A 22,687-nucleotide genomic window follows, 5' to 3' on the forward strand; every position below is an offset into this window, starting at 1 on the left:
TTCATAACATTGTATCTTAAGGGAATTAAACTATCTAGAAACTCTGAAGTCTTGCAGATTTTATTTACTCACAAGATGAACTTCTTACTGATTTGTTGCTGTAGGGAAATTGCCCATTAGGGTTTGTATTGATTTGCCTTTCTCAAAATAAAAGAAACAAATGTAATTCATTAGCACTTTACTGTTGAATCCCTTTTAATATGGAATATCAAGAACTTGGGTCACTTTTAACCTGCAAAATGTTTGAAGAAATTATTCAAAGTTACGAAAGACTAGAAAGTACAACTTAATTCTTATCTGTTCCCAAGTATCAGAACTGGCTGTCATCATCAATTAGGTTCATGATTCTTCCTGAAATAAATTTGTTGTCACTCCCTCCTATTAACGAAGATGAGCCTATTTGTTAAATTGTTTCTTTTTCTGAACTAGGTTTCTAGGAACTATATTGTGTATCTCTCCTAATCCAAACCTTACCCGCCCTTCAAAGATTAGTCAAAGCCTCACTTCTTCCATGAAATCTTTCCTAATGACCTTGACTTTGACCTTGCTTTCCTCCCACTTTCTATAATATCATAGTTTGCTCCAGAGGTTTCATGTGGTACACCATGACACAGAGTGTGCCAGAAACAGGGCATGACTGGAAAGTAGCAGCTGCTTGGGTAGTACTAAGCCTTCCATTTAAACCTTCCATTTTTGTCAGACAACTTACTAGTTAACCAAAAAGATTTCACTTAAAATGTCATTTTATTAAAAATTATTTACTTATAAAGAATACACTAAGAAATATATACCCAAATAGAAATTTTAAAAGGAAAAGGGACAAAAAAGTCAAAACCACAATGTTAACGTTTCCTTATATTGCTTTGGATTTTCTTAGTCATTCCCTACAGTGTGTATATGCAACTCTGATGTGACTTGTCTGTAACATTATGATTTGATGTGTTAAAATCTGTTATATATAATATATACTGTATATAACATCCAATTATAAAAATTATTTTATGGAGATTCCTAAAAATGTAGAAACTGAAATAAGATGAACAATTAAGACAGAAAGAAATGACTGCTAAGAGAGAAATTAAGGAAAAAATAACATGAAATGAGAGATAAAATCACGTTGTAAAATTCTATAGAATTTTGGTAGAAGTGGGCAGCAAATTTAACTTTCATATTTCTAACAACTGGTACAGGAAGAGAAACAATTTCAGGGTTCACAATGTCTGTATAATTTTTAAAAATTCAAGCAAAAATACATACTTCTGGTATAGAACACAAACAGCTCAATGAAAAACAGCTTATTGGGAATGGAGAAAGATCAAAACAAAGTAATCTTCCTATGAACTGCCTTATAATTTGACTTGAATCAGACAGAGTGAAAACAGTAATTTCTAACATATCTGGGGCCACTGGCCAATCAGGATCAACTGAACAAGTTTTTTTAAAATAATTTTTTCAAGTTAAAGTCCTCCCTAAACTGGAGGGAAAAAATGTCACCCCCAAAGCTATAGTATAATATTCTGGAGGCTATAATATTCTTGAATATAATATTCAAGTTCTTGTCTTTGGCAATGACTCATTAATAACAAGATTGTAATGGAGGTTAGGGTGGGATGTGGTGGGGTGCTAGTAGCATTTTATAATAGAAATTTCCTTCTTAAGATATTACACCCTGTTAAATAACTGTTTTTCTTCTTATCTGTGCCTTTTACAGGTTAACTAGTAATTCTCAACCTGCACACTACCCTAGACTAAGCAATTTAAAAATATCTGAGGTGTGGTTGCATCTTCAGTATTCTTTGAAAACTTCCCCAGGCAATTCTAATGGGTACCCATTTAGGAACCAAAAAAAAAAAAAAGATTATTTAAAGGCAGACCTATTGCTGAGAAAGGGGGTAGTGATTAGAGATAGTTTCTTTCTGAAAAGTGGCTAATCAGAAAGAGGAGGGAATGATAAACTGAGACTAGAGAAGAAGCTGTGGATAAGACATGTCTGGGGCTGAATATGAAGCTACCACTGGGAAAACAAACCCTGTGGTGGGCGTGGCTAGGAGACCTTTTAGAAAAAGATGTTTAATTTTCAGCTTGAAGTCTTTATGTTGTGATAATAAACTTTTGTATCCCATGCTTCTGTGAATTCTATTGGACTGTCTGTATTGCAAGTTTGTATATATAGTTCTGTGTATAAATGTAGGTGAGAGAGTAAGATATGAAAGTGAAAATGAAAGTGAAGTTGCTCAGTCTTGTGTGACTCTTTGCGACCCCATGGATTGTAGCCTACCAGGCTCCTCTGTCCATGGGATTTTCCAGGCAAGAGTACTGGAGTGGGATGCCATTTCCTTCTCCAGGGGATCTTCCCAACCAGAGACTGAACCCAGGTCTCCTGCATTCCAGACAGACTCTTATCTGCACCACTGAGGCATGGATTAAGGGAAAAAACTGTGTCCTGAATCTGGACTGAAATGACACAGAACAGAAACAAAATATTACATTAAGACCCAGAATGACTGGGAAATGCAGAGTAATAGCATAAAGTCTCTTCTTACAAAAATAAGAGAAAGTGGTTATTGAAAGAGTAAAAGACCAGAGTTTGAATTAGAGGGAACTGCCATATCTGTCAAAGTTTTAGAATGAAAATCAGTTTGGAGACCATTGCTTTACTTAAACTAGAGGAATTAATGGATTGTGTGGCCTTAAAGCAGCCTTTGCAAATGTGGAAACAATTTGTTTCTGGGTGTATCTGTTAAGGTCACTCCTGATAAGTAGCAAAAGAAACAAAAACAAAAAAAACATTGTTTTTAATTTAAAAGCTAACAAACACATGGAGAATGCTTATATTTGATTTTTAAATGAGAAATGTGTCTGCAACCAACTCATATGAAAGCGGTAGCAAATAAAGTCCAAGCAAGAGTTGGTGTTTGGAGCGAGGAACATTGTTCATGTTGATTCCACTAGTCAGTTACAGTGCAAGTTCACTATAAGCATCGATACCAAGAATTGTATTGGCTCCATACAGATGAATCTTGTTTGTATATAACAACAAAAGTTAAAAATGGAACAACAAAGTCCTGGCAGCTTTCTCTATAAGATAATAAAGAGGGTAGCTGGTGAAAATTGTTGGACAGCCACAGGTAAAGAATTCTCTAGAACCCAAGCCTGAAGTTTATCAGGAAACCAGAACACATTTTTGTTGTTGTTGTTACTTATTTATGCTTTGGCCGTGCTGGGTCTTTGTTGCTGCATGGACTTTTCTCTAGTTGCAGTAAGCAGGGGCTACTCTCTAGTGGCACGTGTGCGGGCTTCTCGTGGTGGTGGTGGTGGCTTCTCTGACTGCAGAACACGAGGTTCTAGGGCACGTGGGCTTCAGTAGTGGTGGTACATGGGCTCAGTAGTTGTGGCTCCCAGGCTCTAGAGCACAGACTCAGTAGCTGTGGCCCACAAGCTGAGTTGCCCTGCAGTATGTGGTATCTTCTCAGACCTGCGTCTCCTGTGTTGGCAGGTAGATTCTTTACCACTGAGCTACCAAGGGAGCCCCAGCATATACATTTTATAGAATTTTCCAAAAGTTAACTTTGGGGATTTAGCGCAATCATCCTTACTTTCAATGTATAGGATAGAGTATAATGGGTCCAACAGAATGGAAGCAAAAAAAAAATGGGTAGGTAAATTGAGCTCATCAAAGTTGTAAATTTTAGTATCTAATGTCATCAAGTAATATTTTTATAAATGAAATTTTATTGAACTATAGCCATGCCCATATATTTACATATTTTTATTTATATTTATTGGCATATAGTTGATTTACAATATTATATTAGTTTCAAGTATACAGCATAGTGATTCAATTTTTTCATATATCATACTCCTTTTAAAGTTATTACAAAAATAATGGCTAAATATTTCCCTATGCTGTAAATATATCTTTGTTACTTAATGTATTTTATACATAGTAGTTTCTCTTAATCCCAAACCCCTACTTGCCCTTCCCCACCAACTTCTCCCCAGCTGGTAACCACTAATTCATTTTCTATATCTGTGAGTCTGTTTCTGTTTATTATATACATTTGTTTGTTTTAGATTTCATGTGTTTGTGATTTTAACATTGAGTATTTGTTTTTCCATGTCTGACTTATTCAACTAAACATACTACTCTAGTCACTTGCTTTTTATTCAATAAGGTAAATGCTATGAAACAAGGTAGATAAGCTTGTTGGCTAGTTCCTGGAAATCAGAGAATTTTTAGAATTTCTTGCATGTTTATCTGTCCTAGGAGGTCTTTGTGGTTGAGCCAGCCATATATGGAGTGGGTGGTGGAGCTCAACAATAGTTATAGAAAGTCTATAGAGTAGATTCTTATTTGGGGGAAAATTATTTCAGATAATGCATATTAAAGTAGGCCCTACTTACTAAAGTCATCCTATGACTCAGCAATTCTACCTGTGTTTGTGTACCCAACAGAAATGACACTGTATGTCTGTTATAAGACATAGATGAGAATATAACATGAAATCTAGTGTGTTAATGATAGGTGACCAATAGTGTTAATTAGTCATAAGAAAATAGACCACTATAATTGTTATTACCTTACATTACAAATTTTACTTTCCAGTTTTTTAGTTATATTATACTTTCAGTTCAGTTCAGTTCAGTCACTCAGTCATGTCTGACTCTTTGCAACCCCATGAATTGCAGCACACCGGGCCTTCCTGTCCATCACCATCTCCCAGAGTTCACTCAAACTCAGGTCCATCGAGTCAGTGATGCCAGTCTTTTCCAATGAGTCAACTCTTTGCATGAGGTGGCCAAAGTACTGGAGTTTCAGTTTTAGCATCATTCCTTCCAAAGAACACCCAGGGCTGATCTCCTTTAGAATGGGCTGGTTGGATCTCCTGGCAGTTCAAGGGACTCTCAAGAGTCTTCTCCAGTATCACAATTCAAAAGCATCAATTCTTCGGCGCTCTGCTTTCTTCATAGTACAACTCTCGCATCCATACATGACCACTGGAAAAACCATAGCCTTGACTAAACGGACTTCTGTTGGCAAAGTAATGTCTCTGCTTTTGAATATACTATATGGGTTGGACATAACTTTTCTTCCAACGAGTAAGTCTTTTAATTTCATGGCTGCAATCACCATCTGCAGTGATTTTGGAGCCCCAAAAGATAAAGTATTATACTTTACTTATTGTTATATGTCATAAGATAGTTAATTTTAAAGTCAGCTCCAGAAGTGAAATCTATGATTTCAGGAGTAAAATCTGTGTGTTCACCACTGTACTTCTATGCCTACATGGATGCTTAGCATTTGCTAAGTATTATGTAAGTATTTGTTGAGCAAACATAATTAGAGTTAAAAAATCATATTTTAGAATAAGTATTGGAGTGTAGTTATGACAGTCTTTCATCATTTTCTATCTTTATTTGTATTTCCACTTTATATCTTTCAAGTTTGTCATAAGATTTTGTCATATTTCTGCCTGATTCTATTACTAATTAAAACATTCTCGATGTAACTTATGTTTATTTAGTTATATTCCTGGGTATTAGACTACATATTCTTATATCTTAGTAAAATTACTCCACTTAGAGTGTAGAGGCATACAATATGTATGTTAATATAAGGAAAAGAGAATTGGGTGTGAACGGTGATTTAAATCTTCTGTCCTCTTGGTCCTCCTTAATAGATCACATCATCTCAGTTATTCAATGCTCTAATCCGGTGGATTTGACCATTTAGAGATGGCCTCAGTGTTACAAATTAATCTATTATTCATATGTTGAATATTTATGAGGTATCTACTGCACATGTAACTCTTTTGGTAAATACTGAGTCAATTTTCATCCCTACTTATCACATATCTCAGACAATTTCCAAGAAGAAATGCAGAGATGCAGTTTCAGGTCAATATAATAATAAAGTATGTACAATATGGTGTATGTGTGAAAGAATGCTTTGTGGTTATACTGAATAAAATTCTGCAGGGCTGGCAAAGCTATTAGAGAATAATAGGAAAAAGTAAGGGTTAACTACATATTTAGTGTCTTTTTTTATGCTAATACCTGTGAAGATTGTTGTCAGTGTCTCTTTTGAACTCATGAAAACACTTGTCTTAGGACTTCCCTGGCAGTCTGGTGGTTAAGATTTAGTGGTTCCGATGCATGGGGTATAGGTTTGATCCCTGGTGAGGGAACAAGATCCCATATGTGGTGTGGCAAAAAAAAAAAAAAAAAAAAAATTAAAGCCTCTTATCTTTACTACTAATATGCTGTTCAAACTATACTATTATCAACTGTTAGTAATTTTTCAATGTGCATACCTTCTGTTCCTTACTTTATTAAGTTTCTCATGTACAAGCTTTGTCTCCCTTAGTTGTGCCTCCTTTCAATCAGTCTTTGTATTACACATCACATTAATTCATTTGTTCATCAGACATTTACTCTGACCTTAGTATATACTAGGCACTATTCTAAGTGCCAAGGACAAGACAGTGAACAAAATGAAGTCCCAGCCCTCAAAGGGATTATATTTCTGTGAGACAAGACAGATGCTAAACAAACAAACCAGTAAGTATGTAATGTGCTTGACAGTAATACATGCTGTGGAGAAAAATAGGTCTGTAAGGGAAATGGAGCATGACAAGGAAATAATTTCTGTAGAGTAGTCAGGGCAAATTTCAGTAAGATGGGAAATATTTGAGCTAAGACAGAATCATGCAAATAGCTAGGGAAAGAACATCCCAAACAGAAGAAAAAGTGATGGAAAGAAATTTAGACTGAACAGCATTTGGTTTGTTTTAGGGAGAGGAAGTTCTTGTTACTAAAGCAGGGAGAGTGGAAGGATAATAGATGAGAGAGAGAGTTGAAGGGTGTGGGTGGATCATGAAGGAAGGTCTTCGAAAGGAGCTTTACTTTTACCTTAAATGAGATGGAAAATTATTATCACACTGAATTAAGAGTAGAGAAATTATCTTACTGAATTTGAATAGGGTGACAGTGGGCCCTCAGTGGAGAAAAGGCTCATGAGGAAAGGGAGACCTAAGACCAAAGTGGAAGTTGGACTTAAGTTAGAGTCTTTTGCAGTACTTCAGGTAGGAGGTAATAATGACTTGGATTACATTCTAACCAGACAGTATGAGAATGGTGATGGATATGATTTTAAAGAATAAAAAGAGCTAAAATATTTGGTAATAGATTGAAGATGAGAGTAGTTGGTGATGAATTAGATGTGAAGTATGAGAAAAAATTGACAGCATAAGGTTTTTAACCCAAGAAACAAAGGATGGAGGTGCCCTTCATCATATCACCATGGCAAGGGGAGCTGCCACGTGGAAGACTGCAAGAGAAGCAATGTTTCAGATAGAAATCCAAAATTTGTCTTTCACAGTCAGAGATGCCTTTTCTTATATTCCAGTGGAGATACAAAATAAGTAAGTGGCTATATGGGTCTAATGTTTGCCGAAGAGAGTGGGGCTCTTCATATAACACTTAAGTATTTATACAAAAGTAGGGCTTATTTTGCATATTTTTTGGAGAAGGAAATGGCAACCCACTCCAGTGTTCTTGCCTGGAGAATCCCAGGGATGGGGGAGCCTGGTGGGCTACCGTCTATGGGGTCGCACAGAGACGGACATGACGGAAGCAACTTAGCAGCAGCAACAGCAGTGCTTATTTTTGTTGATCAGTTCATTCCTTCAATCATAAAAATATATCAACGGATACTTTGACAAAATGGGACAGATGAAACAAGTCCTTACTTTCTAGATATGTATATGAAAATGGTATCTCTGCTCTGATACAAGCATGTATCTGACTAAACCATTGTTGCAAACAGGGGCTGTTTGGAATTTTTCCCCAGATAGGTAATAGAATTTAGACTATATTTCATTTGAAGCAGAACCCCCAAACTTACTGATAAATGGCTTTTTTATACTAATTGCTTTTTCTTTATTTCCATAGCCTGTCACTATGCCAGATGGAAATTATATTGGTCTTAAAGGATTTGTTCTTCATTAGCCATGTAGGTCACAACACAAAAACTTACTTAGTTGGTAGCAAATTTATTATATAATGATTTGTCCCCAGTGTCTTTCTGGTGGCTGTATTTAACATCATTGATCCATAATTGCTACCCTTTATGCATATGCATGCACATATATTTCATTTATAGTCTTCAGACACATTTTTCATTCAAATATTCAAAAAGCACTGTTATTTAAAGACTCTATGATAGCACAGAGCCATTCTTCAAGTGTTCGTAAGCCCATTTTTACAATGAGAGTTTGAAAAAGAATGCATAGGGTTTGTAGTTGACATTTGGGAAACTAGTACCTCAGAAGGAATAATTGGATGATAAGGTACTTTTAAGGCTTTACACATTTTGAATAACTTTATGTTTAAAATACCCTTGACATAATTGAAATATCCTATTTCTTTCCATTCTCTCTCTACTTTGAGACTTTGTTGATTATCTCCAGTAGTATTCTTATCATATGACATTAGAACAGATGTTTCTAGAAACACTGTGGTCCAAAATAATATGATATGATATCAAAATTGTAAATTCATGGGAGATAAGTATTTATGAGTTTAAATGAATAGGAAAATGAAAAAAAATTAAAAGGATATAATAGGCTATTTGCACATATATTTTAAAAATGCTTTAGAAAACATATTTGACTAGGTTTTCCCATGTGGTTTTAATACCCTTCTTACCATTTTTATTAGTAAATTTTAATGAAGAACATTTATACTCTGGTACACCCAGGATGATAACACTCAAAATGCTGATGCAATGTGCTCCTAATACATATATCCCTGATGCTAGAAAAAATTGAGGGCAGGAGGAGAAGGGGGCAACAGATGGTTAAATGGTTTGATGGCATCACCAACTCAATGGACATGAGTCTGACCAAACTCTGGGAGATAGTGAAGGACAGGGAAGTCTCGCTTGCTTCAGTCCATGTTCAAAGAGTTGGACAAAACTTGTAACTGAATAACAACAAATACATATATCAATACATTCTATAGTGTATGTATGTTTGTTTGTTTTATCAATAGAAAATGATACCATCTACTGGACAGACATGGGCTTCAATAAAATTAGCCGAGCTAAAAGAGATCAAACTTGGAAAGAAGACATCATTACCAATGGTTTGGGAAGAGTGGAAGGAATAGCCATTGACTGGATTGCTGGTAAAATCCATGGCTTTCTGTTTTTGTTTTAAGCCTATATTGTTAGGGGCTCAATATGCTTCATAAAAATTCTGTTTCTGAGTCATCACAGGTTTTTATTTGTTTGTACTTCTAGCCACAGGGATAAATGGTCTCGTTTGCTTTTGGTTACACTCTTTCTAATACTTTTGAGCCTTTGTATAGGTGTTTTTATGTAGAAGTAGATTACATAGTATTAACTTTGCTCAACTCACCTGAGTCCCATGAGGCTGATAAAAAAGTATTAGAAGTTGTCTTTTGCCTGAAGTCAGTAGGAAGTGAAAATAGAGCTCTTTTTCAGGTGAGAGAAGTTTCCATTTACTTTTAACACACGAAAGTATTATATGGGTTAAAGAACAGATGTGTGAGATTAAGAAGCATTTACATATTAGTTTATTTATAGCTTTCTGCTTAGTGTACCTATTAAAAAAGAATGTAGGAGGTAAATGATTTCTTCATGGTTATGTGAATGTTTAGAAAGTTAATTTTAGCTATAATTAATAAATAATTTTTCTCACAATTATTAACATTTCTGTATTTCTTCTAGGTAACATATATTGGACAGATCATGGTTTCAACTTAATTGAAGTTGCAAGACTCAATGGCTCTTTTCGTTATGTAATTATTTCCCAAGGCCTGGATCAACCAAGATCTATAGCTTTGCACCCAGAAAAAGGGTGAGTTTAACATTTACATATATTTGGGGATTTTAGGTGACTTTTCCAAAGTTTCATTAAAAGAAAAATCTGTACGTTGATATTAATATTTATTTGTAATCATAATGTTTGAAATAAATTCAGTATCTTACCTAAGTGGAAGGAAAAGTTTGTTTTCACTTTGTCATGTGTATTTCAGTACATATTTGATGGGCTTACATTTATTACATGTATTTATTTATTTATGGCTGCACTGAGTCTTCATTGCTACCTGCAGACTTTCTTTAGATGAGGCAAGTGGGGACTACTCTCTACTTGCAGTGTGGTGGGCTTCTAATTGCAGGGACTCTAGGGTGCCTGGGCTTCAGTAGGTATGGCGCATCGGTTTAGTTGCTCCAAGGTATGTGACGTGGAATCTTTCCGGATCAGGGGTCAAACCCTTGTCCTCTGCATTGGAAGGTGATTCTTAACCAATGGACCACCAGGGAAGTCCTTATGCAGTTCTTTAATGTGTGTGTAAATCCAAATGAGTACACCAGTGTTTTTCTAGATTATTCATTTAAAGTTCTTCCCTAAAACTGTTTATGTGTTTAGAAGTCAGTTTTTGTGTGTGTGTGTGTGAATGAAGTAACCATCTGATAGCCAACCTTGTTCTTCAGTATTTATAAAGCTTCCGTTTCTATTTATGTATTTATAATTGTTATAGCAACATGTTCATCCCAAATTTTTTCCTTCTTCTTTTTAAGTTACAGATAAGTATGTCTACCTGTATAATTGAAAGTTCCATTTTTCCATTTGGACAACCAAACTCTACAATCTAATTAAAATTCTACAGTCTGAGTTTCTATTAATAGTTTCAATTAAATAAACTGAGTTTCTATTACTAGGGGAAAATCTTGAGATGAATTTCAAAGAGAAAATATGACACTTTTGGTATCCCTCTCACATATCCTATATTCAGTATACCAGAAATCCTGTTACCTTTGGCTTCAAAATACATTTATGCTTTACCTACTTCTCCCAGTTTTCATTGTTTCCACCCTAGTCTGAGTGAAATCACTCTTGCCAACATTTCAGGACTGTGGATTACCATCTTCTATCCTTGTATTCCTACAGTCTATTCTTCATGTTACAGCCTAATGGTCCTTCTCAAATGTAAGTGGCAGTAACTTCTTTGCTCAGAATTTACCAGTGAGTCCTCTTTCACTCTGTTTAAAAGTTTATAACAAACTTTAAATTAGAGTGTTTTTGTTGCCTTTTAATGACTAAATCATGTCTGACTCTCTTATACCCAATGGACTTTAGCCCACCAGGCTCTTCTGACCATGGGATTTCCCAGTCAAGAGCATGGAAATGTTTGCCATTTCCTGGGCTACCCAGTTGGCTCAGGGGTAAAGAATCCACCTACAATGCGAGGGATGTGGGTTTGATCCCTGCGTTAGGAGGATCCCCTGGAGGAGGGCGTGGCAACCCACTCCAGCATTCTTGCCTAGGGAATCCCATGGACAGAGGAGCCCGGTGGACTACAGACCATAGGGTTGCAAAGAGCAGGACACGACTGAAGCAACTGCACACACGCATGCACACATTTTCTTCTCCAGAGTATCTTCCTGACTCAGGGATTGAACCCACGTCTCCTGCATTGGCAGGCAGATTCTTTACCACTGAGTCAGCAGGGAAGCCCAGAGTGATATTATTTCCTCCATTTTACAGATAAGGAAACTGATACCACAATTAAAATATATTACTCTGTCATTAACATAATGTATGGGAGAGTTATATTTTCTAAATTTCAAAGATTATGCTGCATTATATATGTATGTATGTGTGCTACCTGTTACATATACACATATAAGTATCGCAGAAACGAATAACCAAAAATATCAAGCATATAAGAAAATAAGCTTAACAGATTTTACAAAAAGTTATAATAAAAATTTAAAGACTAGAACTATAAGTGAAAGAGAGAATAAACAATAATGACAAAATACTGGAAAAGCTAGATGTTTTAGAAAATACTTGAGTTGGATCTGACTTGCCCTATACATTCTCTTGCCTACAACTGCACATTCATGGACACTTGCCAGTACACATTAAGCATGTTGAGGGAAGGTATAATTTTGTTTAGTTCCAAGCATAAAACACATGAGTCAATTTAGTGTGTCCACATCATACCTATAAACTTAAATATAAAATTTCCTCTTCCAGTGTGAGGGTGATTCAGATGATAAAGAATCTGCCTGCAATTCAGGAGACTCTGATTTAATCCCTAGGTCAGGAAGATCCCCTGGAGAAGGGAATGGCAACTCACTCCAGTATTCTCACCTGGAGAATTCCTTGGACAGAGGAGCCTGGTGAGCCATAGTCCATAGGGTCACAAAGAATCAGACATGACTGAATAACTAAGACTGACTAATGCAATGACATTTTAAAAATCTTTTTCATTTATACTTTATAATAAAGCAGTGAATCAGTATACCCTCAATGGAAAAAATAAACCTGATCAATTGTTGGACTATATGTAATTATTTTGAAGGTAGGAACAAATATAATTTGAATGTTATGAAATATTATAGATACACAGGAAATGGGTTTGTTTGAATAATATGATTTCTTCCTATCATATTTATAATAAGCCCAGTGCTTCACTTTATTCTAGAAAACATCTTGTGCCTGGACTATTATTGATTTATGCAGTTCAATTTAACAGGCCTCTTGCTGCTAACTTATCAATCTTTAGTTTTTGCTTGCATTTCTTTTGAAGCCGAGTTTTGCCCTCAAGTTGTTATTCCAGACTTTCTTTTGTTAAGTATATTTTGTACAGTCATCTTAGCATATAACTATATCTATTTCTCCTTAGAATGATTGAAGACATCAGGCAAAAACTCTGCATATACTTCACTATTTTGTCAGTTTAAGTGCTATGCCCAGCCAGCAAGGTCATGTCAGGATGTCTCCATCTCCTCCACAGCCTTTAATTCAGTACATGTTGATAAAACAGGACGATGGTGTGAAAGATACCAGTAGACACTGTAAAGTATGATGATATAAATAAGGTGTAGCTTTTGTTCACAATGAGTTTTCTGTTTAAACTTTTAAACAAGTACAAAATTTTGTCAGAAAAGTAACTAACATAATGCAAAGTAGAACTATTGTGGAAGCACCAAAAGACTATATTGATATAACTCAAGCTTAAATTTGATACCTACATTTCATGTTAAAGTGAAAACTTTTATATGACTGTTATAAAACTACATTAAATTTTCAGAAAACACATAGCTTATGACTGGCGTAGGTAGTAAAAGTGAGGGCAGTAGCAGCTGTGGGGAGGAGACATGAAGAAAGAATGTTTTTGAGATGGAGTAGAAATATATTGTATAAATAAGAAATAAAATAAATAAAAAATTAGTAGTGGCAAAGCAAAGGACATTGCCAAGAGCAAAAGTATATAAAGGACATGTATGGAAAAGTAGTTAATGTAGGTGGAAGATAAGTTGGGGCCGGAAAATTGGCAATTGGATTCCCCACATTTAAAAAATATTATGATGACTCCATCCCCATTTTACCAAGTGAAACACAAACTGGTCCTGGATCCTTTCTCCTAAGCCTTCCCCATGACCTCAGAGAATCCACATAAGCAGAGATCAGAAGTACATTGAGGTTGTTGCATTCTTTAAGAAATTCTTCGGAATGGTTCTTTATCCTTCCAGGAAGGATGTTATGGAGGAAGAGGAAGGATTCTTTTTCTGCCCTCATATCAAGAAAGAGAGACAACCAGAGACCAATATATAAGTGGGAAACTAAAATAAATATAAAAGTTGTAAATGGAAAAGTTGTGTGACTTTTTTCTGCAGGTTCTTAAGCCAGGAGGAGTCAGATCAAAGCTGGAAAGAGGGAATAAGATTTTAAAATAGATATGAGATTTAAGTTTGGACTTAGAAAGATCTGGTCTTTTATGCATGAGAATTAATAATATCATTCTGTTTTTTTTAACTAGAATTGTCTTGGAAAGCTTGGATTCTTCCTGAGATAGCAAATTCTGGAGAAGAGATAGCTAGTAGAGCATAAATAGAAGCAAGAGCAAGAGTTGGATAAATATAGAGTCATTCCTACTTATTCCAACAGAGTTCAGGTTCTGCAATAAAAAATGGTAGTGGATGAAATTATCCAAGGAAGACTACAGGAAAAAAAGTCTAAAGACATGAATGAAGAATGTTTACAAATGGAGATAAAATGATTACGGGGAGCAAAAACAAAATTAGCAATAAGGCAAAAGAAATGCAGAGGAAGAAGCCATTTCAAGTACTCAGAAAAATCACTTTCATAGAAAGCAGGACAAGAGAGTTTTAGGAAGAACTTCAAATGTATCTGCAAGAAGGAGATCGAGAGACATAAAAGCAGAAAACAGGACATGTAATTGGTGAAAGGGATGGCATTTTTAATCATTATGAATTTCAGGAAATTGATAAGAAGCCAAATATAAAGAATTAATAAGTGAAAGATAATTAGAAAATAGAGCCAGAATATTTAGACTACAGTGACAGAAACATGGACAATGAAGGAAAAGAGTCAAAAATAGAAAGTGTGTTGAAAAGATAGTAGGGCATAAAGAAACATTTTTCTTAGTATGGGACCAGGGAAGTATTGCACATATTCATCAGCTGAGGGGTGAAAGAAAATGTGTGTAAAGAGGAGACAGATTCCAAGGAGCTTAGCAGTAACCTTGGCAAGGAAGAAGCAATAGGGTGGATAGGAAGAATGGAGGATAGCAGATGGACAAGATTTGAATCTTAAATAAGGTATCTCTGAAAACAGATCCTGGAATGAAAATTCAAGTCAGGTAGAAGTCAGATAAGAAAGGGGCCAAACAAAGGTTCAACTGTGAACCTTGGAAAGTTTTGGAGGGTAGACCTCACTTAGCAAGGGAGCTTGACTTCGAACTCCCAGCCAGTTATTCACTGGATAGGGCAACCCTGGGGAGATATACATTCCCAAGATTTCTTGCTCTCAGCACCACTTGCAAAGGAAGATGCTACTAGCTGTCCTCTGAAAAAATGTTGCCTATATGAGTTACTGAAAAGAAAAGGACACAGTAGCTGGGCACTGGAGTGCATAGAGATCGCAAATAGGATCAGAAGGTGTCTAAACGCAGCACCAGTGGTGTCCATGACAGTTTGGAAGGTCATTGTGGACGTTTCCTACCTTTGATATCTTTTGAAGCATCTTGATCTCAAATGCTATATTACTTTTGGTTATTGGGAAGGTTAAATGAGGTAAATTTAAATAGGAAGATTATATTAGGGAAAGTTATCTTCTATTTTGGGCGATGGAATGAATGAAGGGGACAGAGTACATACACCAGTTGTTCAGTCACTCAGTTGCGTCTGACTCTTTGTGACCCCATGGACTGCAGCATGCCAGGCTTCCCTGTCCTTCACCATCTCCCAGAGTTTGCTCAAACTCATGTCCATTGAGTTGATGATGCCACCCAACCATTTTATCCTCTGTCGCCCCCTTCTCCTCCTGCCTTCAATCTTTCCCAGCATCAGGGTCTTTTCCAGTGAATTGACTCTTCATATCAGGTGGCCAAAGTATTGGAGCTACAGCTTCAGCAGTAAGAATATACCAATAGAATCTATTTTAGAGGTTAAAATTAGTGAAATTGAAAAAAGTTATAGATGATATACATAGAATTAGTGGCTATAAGTAAATAGGTAGATTTGCTGAAATTATTGTGGCAAATAGAATATGAATAAAAAGGATTCCAAGCAACATGTGTCCAGCTTCAAAGAGTTTCTAGAATCTAATGAGGTATTTATATGACCTTGAGTAATAGTGCTTGGTAACTTAGCAGTAGAAAAATGATGGGAAAAATAACCCCAAAAGGGAGCAGGTGATAACACAATCAAAGTTGGCAATTATAAGGGAGTAACCATGAGTTGCTAATCAGGAGATGAGGTCTAGAAATTAGTGATAAAATGGAATGAAACCAAGAACAGGAAATTAGAGTAATGTAGGGTTGAGGCAAAAGAAGATAGATGTAAGTCCCTGAAACAGAAAAGATGAGGAAGCATGAGCTGAGATATTCACCAGATCAACAACGTGAGTCATAAGATCTCTAAGTATGTCATCTTGGAGGGAGAATATGGCAAAATTGTCAGCTATCACGACTGAAGTGACTTAGCGGCAGCAGCAGCAGTAAAGCAATTAAATGGATTTAGGTGTTTAAATGTATTAGAGAGACTATTTGATGGTAAGGGGAAATGAAATATACAAATTCATAATGTGAATGTTTTGAAATCGTGCATATAACCTCAGCGAAAGCTTTTTTTTTTTTTCTCCCCTTACTTAAATATACTTCACTTTTATTCTAGACACAATGGCATCCATTTCTTTGGGCATCTCATTGAAATTACTCTTCCATTCTATCATCTTTAACTTACAATGAAGATTTTTCCCTTTGCTTTCAACTAGGCTCAGATCCCTCTTATTTGAAAAGAAAAATGCTGCCCTATTTCTCTCTGTATGTTTACTTCTCTAGTTCTTAGAAGTAAATGTCTCATCATTGAATTTCTGAAATGAGTTTTCAGCTTGAGTTCTTTCTAGGAATATCTAAATTTATCCAAGCCAAATCCAGATTTTTTTTTTTCAGGTTTCATGCTGCTTGCCTTCTTAACATTTTTCTATTGGTTATCCACTCAAGAGTTTTGCTCTGGTACCTTCTTTAACTTGGAGTTTTACTGTTCTCTCTGATCCCTTCCATATATATATATAGATTTTTCTCTTTTTTTTGAGCACTGTGTATCTGTTCTGGGCACACTCATTTAAAGCTTTGTATGCTATTTTCTCGCTTGATATATTTATCTTCTACATATATTTTCATGTTTCTAACTTTAATCATTGCATTACATCCAGTATTTTATCTTCATTCCTTTTATTTCTATTTACAATTTCCTTTAGAAATGATTTATTTTTATTTCAGTGACATCCCACTTTCACGAAAACTTTTCCATCTACTTTCATATACTACATCTATTTTTCATCTACTTTCTGTCCTAACCATTGTGTCTTTTTGTGTTACCATGGTTCTTTTGTCCTGACAAGATTGAAACTTACTTTACACTTTTCACAGGTTTTCATCAACTATTTCCATCTGTCTGTAAATCTTGTCATTCCTTATCTCCAGCTGTCTCTTAAGTTTTCCACTTCTCTCCATTGTGAGTCTGAGCTTAGAGCTGACTTAGCTGGTGGATCTCAGTAAATACTTTTGATTTATTAATTTTGAGCCTCCGCTCCCCACAGATTCACATTTCATCCCTCAAAAAAAGAAATCTTTGACATAAATAGCCATTTTAAATATTATTTCTCTATCTTCATTTCTTCTTAAAAACTTTTCTTCTGTATTACTGCATCTATAGATATTTTTCAGGATTCAAAATTGACTTGATATACCTTTTTAGTTATTATGTTTATTTTCAGGAAATGTTTATTACTGCTTGGAAATATTAGTGAAAAGTGTCTTCCAATACCTTACCTATATGCTTACTGATGAGTTTAGAGGAGTGGGGAAAGGGCTTATCAATGATTGTTCTGCGTAAAAGTTACTCAAACACCGATTTCCAGGTAATATTACATAGACATATAAGTGTCAAAATTCATATCATAGGAATGAAGTACAGCATTTAAATATTCTGCCTAAAGTTAAAAAGTGGCAGGTGTCCTTACCAAAGGAAAAGGTGAACCATAACGGAGTAAATCAGCTGAATCCAAAATATAAACGTTCCTTGAAGAGTGGGGCATGAAGCCTGATTTTGAACAATGGAGACGAAGTCTTTTAAAGTGTAGCCAAATGCAAAATAGAAAGTGTATATGAATTTAGTTTAGCTTGAAAAATCAGTTTCTCTCCTCCACTGACTCCCTTTTTCTTTGGTAAGGCCTCACTCTTTAAAAAATAAAATGTAATCTCTTTATGCTAAAAAGTGTTTTTCTACCTACAGCAACAACAACAAAAGATGTATAGAAAGTCACAGTGTGATTTCACAAAAGCTAGTTAATCTTCCATGATGTATTATCTCTAAGTGAAGCACAAATACCCTATTTCCCCCCCGCCCCCCTTTTAGGCACTAGGATCTACATTGCCTATCTTAATTTAGCTTTATATCTCTATGAGCATAAATAACTTTCTGAAAAGTGTTTCTTTCCATGGCAAAGACAGCTTTGTGTGGTATCTTGGTATTCAACAAGTACATCTGTTAAATGGTCTTTGATTGATTACATATATGTGTATATATATATATGTGTGAGTGTGCGTATGTGCATTTTGAATATGTTCAATAGTATATAGAAGGTCTTGAATTACAGTTTAACATCTTTGAAACAGCAAAAGTATAGCACAGTTTAACACCATCTCCTAAAGTATATTTTGTATCTGAAGTCAAGATGACATATAATAAAGAAGGAATTAACTTTGATTTGCAATAGAAATAATGATGGAATCAGGGTGCTAGTTCATAATATTAATATTCCATGATGGTTAAGTAACTCAGAACTACCACAATAATTCCCCAAATCACATCCACCTTTTTCTATTAATACACGACTCAGAGAGAGGCATATTAACAAATTATAAGGACAAGTGAAAGAAAACTGCTGTTTTATTTTCCATTAGGAATTTTCTCCAAAATTCTACTGCAATCACTCTTCTTTCAAAGATAGTTATGTCTTACCTGTTTTTTTTCCCCTATATGTTTCTCATTTCCTCACCTCTAAACACAAATCTTAGATCTTACCTCTCCCACTGAAAAGAAAACAGAAGGGCCAGAAGTGATCAAGATGCCCTCTGCTTTCATTGCAGGTACAAGCTAGTGAAGGAGAAAGCAAGCCCAGAAAGGTCATGGCACTTCCTTTTGTAAGAAGGAAGCCCTGGGCCAGACTACCAAAGCCCTGTTGAATGGAGACCAGTGATAGCTGCACAAAAAGTATAAGACCTTGTTTCTAAATTCTTAAGAGATCCAACCAGTAAAAATGTGGTAAAGGGTAAAAGAGAAGTTTAAGATATTTCTCTGTTTGCTTATTGAATTCCCTGTTTGTTTTAACATGGGATATCCAGGGCAGGTTGATATTACTGATATATAAGATGGCTTGGGGGTCATGAAACCAATTAAAGTTTTCTGTATAATATTTTAAGAATTCCAAATCAACTCATGAGCGCTAGAAGTCTAGGCTCTTGGAGTCTGTTAAATATTTCATAGGAAAATGCATATATTATAGGGAACCATCAAGTGTTATAAATTGAGAAAACCAAAAGGGAATTAAAAAATGGACCACTCACTCAGGAAAACAACTGTTAACCATATAAATACAAACTAATATGTTTATATATATATATATACACATATATATATACATATTTATTAAAATGAAAGGATGAGAAATAAGGCAGGGTATAAATAGATACATAAAATAAGGAATTAAATACAAACCTAACATGTTATGGAATTACAGATGCAATGGAATGTTTTTTTCTAAAGATTTTTTCTCCATATTTCTCCACTGTTGGCTGGGCACACACATAACTGTTTTATATAATTACTTAATATTGCAAAGTCAGTTCAGTTCAGTTCAGTTGCTCAGTTGTGTCTGACTCTTTGTGACCCCATTGACTGCAGCACACCAGGCTTTCCTGTCCATCACTAGCTCCCAGAGTTTACTCAAACTCGTCCATTGAGTTGGTGATGCCATCCAACCATCTCATCCTCTGTCATCCCCTTCTCCCCCCACCTTCAATCTTTCCCAGCTTCAGGGTCATTTAAAATGAGTCAATTCTTCATATCAGGTGGCCAAAGTATTGGAGTTTCAGCTTCAGCATCAATCCTTCCAGTGAATATTCAGGACTGATTTCCTTTAGGATGGACTGGTTGGATTTCCTTGAAAAGTCAAGAAGGAATCTAATGTAAAACTTAATGATAAAAAATAATAGAACAACACCTGAAGAAACAGGTCTTCAATATTAAGAAATAATAAAAATATTTCTAAGTTGAAACAGAGACAACAACCAAGATGGCCTGTATCTTTATTTGCTTAGAAAGTTCACCTCTGAAGTTGTTTATGGGGAAGACAACTTCTCTCACCATAGCACTTGCCCAGTTTTTGTATTGAAGCCCCTACTTTCATGACTTATAGAGACTTAAAACTAGCAAGTTTTAAGCATTCCTGTTAACATTTTTCTCAGGTAATTCTTTATTTGCCCATTTGTGTCTGCCATTAAACAGTGACCTTCATAAGGGTCACTGAGTCCAATTCATCTCTTACCAGTTCCTGGCACTTAATAAATACCTATTTAATCCTTGCTGAATGAGTGAATGACTGCATTGAAAGAATACTTTTGAGAATCATCCACCGAACCACTATAAAAAATTAGAAAGTAGTATTCAAGGTTATATTCTCTCTAGACTCTCTTTCTTTGAGCAGAGTGTTCCAGTATCTGTGGTTGCATTCTTTTTACACTTTCAGGAGCCTCTAAGAAATAGTAACACATAAAAAGTGATTTGGGATTGGCATGTAACACTTTGTCAAAACAAAAATTGCGCACAAATGAAGACAACAGGAATGTGAATAATCCCTCTAAGGAACAGAGGAATATACCGTATTCCTCATAGAGGATGAAGGATGTCAATTCACATATTCATGAAATGGATTGAAACTTTGACAATACTTCATTATTTTGCTTGTGCTTTGGCATGAAGTTAGAGACAGATATATTGTCCTATGAGGCATACAATTAGCATGTGTTTTCAGTGATTCTAGTGATACTGCTCAGTTACTATTCCTGACATATAAAACCCTCTAGGGCTTTTGTCTTTCTTATTTTTACAGATAAACTAACAACAATATTGAACTCCACTCTAGCAGAGGACAGAGTGACATTCTTGATTCTCTTTTCAACCAACTGCTTATGTTAAGAGATTTATGTGATACTCATTTTTTGTACCAGCATGGCAATTTTTGACTATTTCAGGTTTTCTCCAGCATATCTGATAAAGTATCTATATTATATTCTCTTAGGGAAAGGATAGGACTAGAGGAAAGAGCAAATTTATTGTAAAAATTGCAACCCAGATCTATGCTCCAGGGAAAGAGTCAAAGAACCTTAAAAGAAAATGATTGATTCAAATTAGAGGCTTTTCACTATTTTTCATATATTTAAAATATAAGAATCATGTTTAATACTATGTCTGTAACAATTTAAACATGTTCATTCTTCTCTTACTCATATTCCTTTATTCTTTCCCAACCAAATTTTGAGCTTAGTTTTCCTGTTAGCCTTATTTCCACCAAAATATTTTTTGAAACTATTCAAAAACATTTATAGTACCTTACAAGTATATTTTTCAGCAGAATCTAATTGCTGTGTAAAAATATTTGTTTTCCATTATTAACACACCTGTGTGTAAACTAATTCTGTGACCACTACAATTATAAATTTAAAAACCTTTGAGGACTCAACTCTACCCAATAGTCTTCTACCTATTACTGAAATATCAAAAGTTAATTGGAAGTAAACTTGTAATATGTATTCTTTGCACATATTCCTGTAAAGAACTTCTATGTCTAATTAAGACAATAGGGATATTTGTGTTATGAAGATTTCTGATATTAATAGTGTTTCTATACTATGTCAAACCACTTTTGAATGTCTTTTAAAAAAATCTGTTTTTTAATTCTGTAACTGTAAGCCTCTGTGAATGAGGGTATTTTCACTGTAAAACAAATTATTATCCAGAGAAATGTCTTTTGTAAATGCAGCATTTGATTTTGACAATTTTAAAAATTTCTGGATCTGAGATAGCCTTGAAAAGTATTTTCAGGGCTAGATCAACCAAGTTAATACTCTAAAGGCAATTTTCTTGGTTGTATCATATAAATCAACAAACACTTCACTACAGCAAAACTGAACTCATATGGGGATGATATCAATTTGAAATGCTATCACTGAATCTTAATTTCCATGGAGTCTCAAAAACCAGTGAAAACAATTTTCATTTCTTCCCATTGCTAGATATCACATTTAGATATGAAGAATCTATGTTCATTAAAAATATATCAAACACATGTATGTAAATTGCTCTCTTAAATTATTCATAAGTTTCTCCCTTCAGTTTTGTAAGTAGCATTCTTTCTCTACATTTGGTTTATCATTCCCAGAGGTTTTCAAGGTGTTAATTTTGTACTCTCCATTTCAGTTTAATGAGCAAATCAGTTGTTATTTGCCTGACATTCATAAAATGTTGCTTAATTTTGGTGGGTGTAGAATCTTTTAGTTTTATTAAGCTGATAAATATTTTAGCCACAAAAGTGATGCCTTCAGTCAGTTTTGTCTTATTTGGCTATATTGTAGCAGTTTGTCAAATTACTACTGAAAATTGAATAAACTCTGTATTCAAGACAGTTTTATTTTGAATATTTTTTAATTCCTAATTTTGTTGCCATTCATCTAAGCCTCCTGCATGAAGTTTTGCAAATTTAAAATAGGAGGAAACAAGGGATAAAGAAGGAGAGACTTATTTTTAAGACTAAGACTTTTTTCACATTTTGTTTTGTGTTTTAAGTATGGAGATCTTTGCTATATTTATATCTAGGGGAAAATAACATTTGATATTTTTGTTGTATTATATTTGTATTTTTCAAGACAACATAGAGAAGAAAGTACAGACTTGGGTTAATAAAGCCTGTGTGCAGTTCCCTTATCAGCCATGTGACTATGATCATTAACTCTCTGAATTGCAGTTTCTATAGTTGTGAGATTTAATATGTTAAATGACTGA

The 22,687-nt window shown here is 34.9% G+C and overlaps 1 protein-coding gene across 1 annotated transcript in view; it reads left to right on the forward strand.

Annotated features, from left to right (window-relative positions):
* Nucleotides 1-22,687, forward strand: part of LRP1B (LDL receptor related protein 1B) — a 1,961,274-nt gene that overhangs the window by 1,343,448 nt on the left and 595,139 nt on the right. Inside the window, exons 36-37 of the mRNA XM_069573760.1 lie at nucleotides 9,055-9,189; nucleotides 9,755-9,884. Coding sequence (XP_069429861.1) covers nucleotides 9,055-9,189; nucleotides 9,755-9,884 — 265 coding nt within the window. The remainder of the gene's footprint in view (nucleotides 1-9,054; nucleotides 9,190-9,754; nucleotides 9,885-22,687) is intronic.

Source organism: Ovis canadensis, chromosome 2 (assembly GCF_042477335.2).
Source record: "Ovis canadensis isolate MfBH-ARS-UI-01 breed Bighorn chromosome 2, ARS-UI_OviCan_v2, whole genome shotgun sequence".
Lineage (NCBI taxonomy): Eukaryota > Metazoa > Chordata > Mammalia > Artiodactyla > Bovidae > Ovis > Ovis canadensis.